The 7,279-nt window shown below is 35.4% G+C and overlaps 1 protein-coding gene across 1 annotated transcript; it reads right to left on the bottom strand.

Moving 5' to 3' along the window:
- Positions 1–215: 215 nt before the first annotated feature.
- LOC108978446 lies at positions 216–4,207 on the bottom strand. Its single transcript, XM_018948745.1, has 4 exons — positions 4,173–4,207; positions 2,347–2,365; positions 875–1,744; positions 216–395 (listed from the first exon to the last, which is right to left on the bottom strand). The coding sequence occupies exons 1-4, from the start codon at positions 4,205–4,207 to the stop codon at positions 216–218; spliced, it is 1,104 nt and encodes a 367-aa protein (XP_018804290.1).
- Between the last annotated feature and the right edge of the window lie 3,072 nt (positions 4,208–7,279).

Genomic DNA, 7,279 nt, shown 5'->3' with positions numbered 1-7,279 from the left:
TTCATCTTACAGCCTAAGAAGTATATCTACAATCCACTTAAGATAGACCATATGTTACAAGTGGAAAAGTTCATCTTACAATCTATGAGTTACATCTTTGCAAAGTACAGTGTTTCATATTTCATTCTAAACTACATATCCAGTCCACTTATGACGAACCATATGGGTCGTAAGTTTCATGTTATATATATATTTTTGACAAATAATAGAWATGTTCATGTAATATGAACTGGCGGTATTACCTCTGGTTGCGCACCTCTACACCCACCGACTTTTGCCGCTTTACTGGCCAATCCAAACGCGAAGCGCGTGAATTCAAGCTTAACTTCGCGAGACATCAAATTTATGSAATAAAAATAAACGAAATAATTGAAAGAAACAGAACTTGTGGGGTGCTCGAGCATACCGAGTAGGGTTGTAGGGTTAATTGTAGTAGCCTTAAATACGGTCCTAAGGGGCAAAAGTTACTTTTATGAAATTAGGGGTTTCACATAGTCTCAAAAAGTTATAACGATCCGAAAACATAGCGTTCAGAGTTGTATTTGCGTAAACTTATTTTAGTATGCAATCCAGAAACAAATTTTTTGAACTAGTATAAGAATTTATGATTTTACGGTGCTTTATGACAGGTTGTGAGTACCCCATATATGTTTGTCCAAACAAATGTAAAAGCCATGTTTCTGTTTAAACAAGATCCTCAAATGATATATTCGATTGCTTGATGCATCTTTCAATGCACTTATACTATATGTTGTTAAATTTACTGGCATTATGAACAATTATAATTAAAGTAATAAAAATAAACTGAGATATGATATTCTAATATTTGTTGATATATAACTTGAAAACAAACATTTAGAAGTGCGTGACTTACTCTGAATAAAACCTTATAGTATCCAATATCCTCGAAAGATACTTTAAGTGAACTGGCAATTATTTCATCTATATTCTCTGGTCCTTGTATAGAGGAAGACAATAATCCAGAAACAACTGAAGACGTGTAGTAATTATATATCAAAAGAGTATTTATAAAAATCACCAAATATAATATTCTTATCGCAGATGATCGCGAAAGAGAAATTATGCTCTGCTGGCAAATAGCGGCTATGATAATTAAAAAAATATTGCGGACGGGTATTGTGTCTCTTAAATTAGAACTGTAATCATTTGTGTATTCAGCAAATGCTCTTTTATGTTCTTCTTGTGTTAACTCAGATTTTACATGTTGCAAACACTTTGTATCTAGTAATTGTTTATTATTCTTCAATTGCAATTTTAAATTTACATTACTTAGAAGCCAATATACTAAGGATACAATTGCAAATAACCATATAATTGCAAGCCAAACGTCTCTTTTAAAAGGAATCAAGAAATGTTCTCCTTTTATTTGGAAACTTAGTTCCGGTGCATACGCTCGGTATATAAATGCAGTTTCAAATTTCCATCCTTGATGTATTATATCAAAATCTGAGAAACGGTTAATTCGATTAAATATGCCGGAAGCTCCAACATCAGCTTCATTTCGAGCCATAATACCCAAAAAACCGAGCCTGTAGCTTGTGTTAGCCAACCTGCCTGCCCAGCCACGAGCAACACGAAATTCAATTCTGAAGTTGATATGATCCTTTAATACTTGAACCAGCTCATAATAGTACTTCGTAAACGCGGAAATACCACTCTGCTTTCCTGGATCAGAAAGTAACGAAAATATTCTAATGTTGCTAATCACGTCATTTATATCAATCTGCAATTAATAAAATAAAATTTTTCGAATCGAAATCACTGGATGAACGCTAAGAGTTTTTATTATGTAATGTACTCAAGATTAAAATTCGTAACATCATTTACTTGTAGTATGATTCTTACATACATATAGTATGATTATTAAAATATACTTTTTAAGTGAATAGAGTAAATTTTATATGGTAAAAACTATTTCTTTCGTACTTTCTACTGAAACATTAACCGTGTGGCATTGTGTCAATTGGCAGGAATTTAACAGAAACCAATTTCTGTTTCATTGCGGAAATTAATTTAAAAGTAAGAGAAATCAACAAAAAGGTTTGTTGCGAAAGCTAATTTTAAGTTTAATAAACAGAAATTATAATTCAGTTACGTAGGTTGCCTTTTATATTTCGGGAATTTTCCGTAAAGTTCACCAAACTTAAAAAATTCAATTCTGACCAAAAAAATTTAATTAGAACATGAACTTTTYCACGCTATAATTTTTTACAACTTTTTGTTTAACGTTGAATCTCGATGGTAAGATTAACCCAAACGAGGTTGTAGATCACTCAAAGATATATTTCTTCAAGGTCGTTCAAAATCAGTTGTTGTTCCGGAAACTATTGATGCTGTGCGCAAACTGATATTGCAAGATCGGCATTTAACCTATCGTAAAATGGAAACTACAGCGAACATTCAGTTTTCACGTTAGACACCACGAAATTTGTCGATCATTCGAATTGGTAAAGAAAGATGTTAAAACAAATACGATAACGGCTTCGAAGCACATCTATGGTAACGGAATAGTTAATGAATCGTGGTCCGGAGAGTAATAGGACTGCATTTTTTGTGCCGGACGTATTTCTGTGAGTTGTGGGTAAATCAGCGACAGAAACATTTGATATGATCAAGCAAGCTTATGCAGAGGTTTATTTGGCAAGAAGTGGTGTATTTCGGTGTGAAACTCGGTAAATCAGCGACAGAGACATTTGATATGATCAAGCAGGCTAATCCAGAGGTTGATTTATCAAGAATTTGTGTATTTCGATGGCACCAGGCTTTTTTGAAGGGTCGGGAAGAGGTCGCTGATGAATGAGCCAGTCCAAAGTGAAAAAGATGTTTATTGTCTTTTGTGACTTCGTAGAATTCGTCCACCACCAAGAATTTGTTCCCCCTAGATAAGCCGTCAACGACAAGTTTTACGTGGAAGTCCTCAACAGACTCAAACAAAGAGTCAATCGGGTCCGACTAGACATCACAGGCGATTGGAAGTTGCACAACGACAACGCCGCGGCTCACTCCGCCTCTCTTGTAAACAGCCACCTAATCAAGACCAGCATCCCAATGCTTTCAGAGCCGCCATACACTTTTTTGTTTCCTTGCCTGAAAAGGGCGATGAAAGGCAAGCATTTTGAGACGACAGTGCTGACTCCAACAGCACGCACATCGGCTCCCGAGGCTATTCCACTGAATGCCTTCCGTAACGCCTTCAATACTTGGAAATCGCAATGGCAGCGCTGCATCGACGCAGAGGACACTATTTTGAAAGTTTTTAAAGAATTGTAACAATTGCTTCAATAACTAATAATCTTATACGTATGGTATTTAAACATGAAACCATATTTCGTTATATACCCGAAGAATGTTCAAATGTGCTCGGAAAGACGGGAAAACTTGCATTTGTTTATTTCTGTTGATGATCCTAGTAGATGGCCCTTTTGCAAAGTCATCATGAATTTTGCAACTACATTCAATGAAATAAGTTTCAATTCAAGAATTGAATTCCATTTTTTGTTAGTAAAATAAATTTAAAAAAAATTATTTCGGCAGATATGATTGTTTGTCAAAAAGTTTCAAAATCTAACAAAACAAAAATTCATCGAGACTGTTAATTAGACTAAATTTGGGATAACACCCCTACCACGAAGATGATCAGCGTATAATGTACATGCTATATATTTAGTTATATATAGTATTGTTAGTAATGTGGGTTATTTATTCTGGAGGCTTAATATGAACGAAACCGCGGGAAAAGCTATTTAACATATTAATAGGGAAAATACATTGTGTATTAACAGTAAAAATAATAACTATTCACATTTTCAAAAGCTAAATAATTTAAATTTGAGCATCGGAAAGATAAATTTACAAAATTTTTTAACTGCCAGAACGGTCAATAATTTAAGTGCAGAACCTCCCGGTAAACAAGGTTGCGGATTTTATTGTTTTCTTCGTATATTAAAATATTTCTTGCTCTAGACATACGCGAGCAAACCACGTGCAGTTGTCCATGGAAGAATCGACGGGCGCCCAGCTGAACAACGACTGCTTTTAGAGTTTGTCCAGTTATTTATTGTGACAGAGAAAGCGACTTTTAAATGAAATTGTAGATGTTTGAACTGGAAGAGTAAAATTATGGGTATTATCAGGATTCTGTGTATCAATACCGTATCTCATCTGGTCTGCCTGGATGTTGTGCCATTTTAGCTTTGTGGTGCGTAACCTAGTGCAGTGTGAGAACTCTACAGGCTATATTATTGCGTCGTCGGTTATTATCACCGTGTTTATTGAGACCTAGATTCTCGCCTCACTCGCCGCTAAATGAGCTAAGCCTTCCCAGTCATTTATCTACACTACACTACAAACAAAACACACTACTCCATATTCAGCACTAACACACTTCGTCGCCCTGACAAAACGGAAATTGCGAATTTATCTTTCCTTTTCAATCTTTTTCTACGACCCGTATACCAAAATGTTTAAACTGATTAAAATTTGTATAAGCATAATTATTTGATTATGAAATTGAAACGATATTAGAAGTGTGATCATTTATTTCGGAAACTAATATTAAAAGGTAAAACTGTAAGTGATGAGTGCTTATACATATATGGAAAGGTAACAAAATATCTACAGTATTTTATAAATATTTAATGGAAAAACATTATCAGTGACGAMAGAGTGAAGTTATTGTATAATAAATAACAAGATGAAAGTGTTGCTGGAGAGAAAAAGTATACATACATACATTTGTCTATGCACAGCTAAAATAAGTATTGATTGTTTGAGTGAAGTAAACGGGCTTCTTTGTAGTCCCTAAACAATTTGCGAAATCTCTTAGTTATAAATAATTAAAGTGTCATAGTTTGGTTAACTAGTTACGGGCGGACTGAACCATTCAATTCCGCTACTGGACTGATAAACAATTTTTAGAATGCCGCCCAACATAATAGAGGCAGAAAATGTGAGCAAKTGCAGAACAGTGAAACTGTTAATATTTTTTGGAAACTTTGCACAAAAATCAAGAAGCTTGAAACTATGATGTCTGGCCAGAGACATATTAATCAAGCTATGAGCGATCTTTTAAGCTGCATAAAGAGCCTGTACGATAAGGCTGAAAATCCATGGAATCCGCTGAAAAGAGCTATGGTAGGAAAAGCGACGCAGGTATCCCCTATCCTCAGAGAAAACCATATGGCAAAGAGGATACATGAATTAAGAGGTTTCTTACCACCAAAGAAAAAACGCGAACAATAATACGCAGGCGTTATATGTGAGGTCATTAAGATTATAAAAGAAAGAAACGACTGGCGCGCAGTGTGGCTATAATCACGTAAGCGGTGTCTATGCCAATTAAGACATTAATATTATACCGAAATACAGTTCCTTAGATAAGTCCGCATCCGAGAAATGGGTGAACGTGGTATAAACGAGGAAGGCGGTTGAAAAAATAATTCGTACGAAACCAGACGCCATTATTATAAACAAAAAAGACGGAGGAGCATATGCGGACATTCTCAAGAAAATTATGTTTAGGTTGGTTTTAATCCTAAAACCAAAAGAACCATAAGATGAATCTCTGTGTATGCTCGACACAATGGGCACGGTGTATGAAAGCATAATAAGAAACCGCTATCTGAAAGACAATACGGCTTCAGAAATAGAGGTCTAATAGTCGAATCTGCGAAAATTGCAGCAAGTTTCAAAAGATGGAAAGGTGGTACAAAAAAATGTAGTGCGCTGATCACTCTGTATGTGAAGAATGCATTCATCTATGCTAAATTTACTTATATATTCGAAGCCTTATATACGCGCTCCTCAGTAACTCATAAATATCGTTATGAATTATTTTGAAAATAGAAGGCTGATCTACGACACCACCGAAGGCATCAAGAGCTACCCTATTTCAAGTGCAGTACCACAAGGTTCAGTTTTATGCCCTCTGGTATAGAATCTCGTGTATGGTGGGGTTCTAAGAATACCATAACCAAAATACGCGGACGGACTTATAGTGGTAGCAGTAGCTAAACAACTCGATGACCTCCAAAATAAATGTATTAAATGCATAAATGGTCTACGCGAATAGTTTTCTTTCATGAGTTTGTAATTGGCTGAGCACAAAACCGAGGTATTGCTCATAACCACCAGGAAAATTGAGGAACTAATAACTCTTACTATAGGAGAGTGCGAAATTCAAGCAGCACTTGACAAACATAGCAAATAAAGCAGATTACATTAATAACGCCTTATCAAGAATAATGGCAAATAGAGGCTGTGTGCGCTCCAGCCGCCAACTTCTAATCGCAAAAGCGATGAGGTCAGTTATACTATATGCAACTCCAGTGTGGATACAGACACTAAACATAAAATATGACAGACCAATAAATGCGGAGTATAGACTCACAGCAATATGAGTAACGCGTGCTTTTCGAACTATTTCCAGCGAAACAGCTGAAGAACTAACTAGTATGCAGACCATAGACATCCAGGGTGACGAGCTCACGAGATTATATGAGCTATAAGCGTCAATTACAGAAATCCAAAAGAGAAGAGAGTAAAAGAAGAGCATAAGCGTATGGCGCCAACGGTCCCAAACCTCAACTAAAGGACGGTGGACCCACAGACTTATAGCTGACATCCATACGTGAATAAGAAGACCACATGAGGACCTGGATTTCCACCTGACCCAAACTTAAGCGAGCTTACTTCAGAGGGCTATCAATAAAAATTTCAAAATGACGTCGGTCCGTATTTTTGGATGTGTATGGAGTCAGTAAAAACTCTGAACACATGTTTTTCCATTATCCTCGGTTTCTAAACAAAAGTTAGAAACACCACTAGGTTGCAGTTTAACGGTGGAAAGTTTGACTGCACTTACATATGTGTCTGTCCTTTGAGAAGTGGAAAGCTTCCACGAAGCGGCAGTTCTTAATTAACTAACATTTTAAATAAATTATGTTAGTTTCTAAACAATATTTGAGTTATTTATTAAATAAGTATACGATATGTTTGATATTATATTATAAATGCTCAGTGGTCGATTTGAAATATTTAGGCGGCTAAAACTATTTTTGGACGTTAATGGCTTCGAAAGACTGTATTTTAAAAAACTGTCTATTTATTTTAGAAAATAAATAAGAAAAACATATAATTTATAATAAAAACACATTTTATTCTCATAAATCATAAATAAATAAAAATGCATTAAATTGTCTTATTAAAAGATGTTTCTATCTCGACTTCTTCGTGCTCAATACTTGATTGTCTGTGGGGC

Source organism: Bactrocera latifrons, unplaced genomic scaffold, assembly GCF_001853355.1.
Source record: "Bactrocera latifrons isolate USDA-ARS-PBARC rearing strain unplaced genomic scaffold, ASM185335v1 scaffold_1212, whole genome shotgun sequence".
In the NCBI taxonomy this organism is placed as follows: domain Eukaryota; kingdom Metazoa; phylum Arthropoda; class Insecta; order Diptera; family Tephritidae; genus Bactrocera; species Bactrocera latifrons.
Note: the sequence above shows the minus strand (reverse complement) of the source record. Positions and strands in the feature narration are given on the sequence as shown.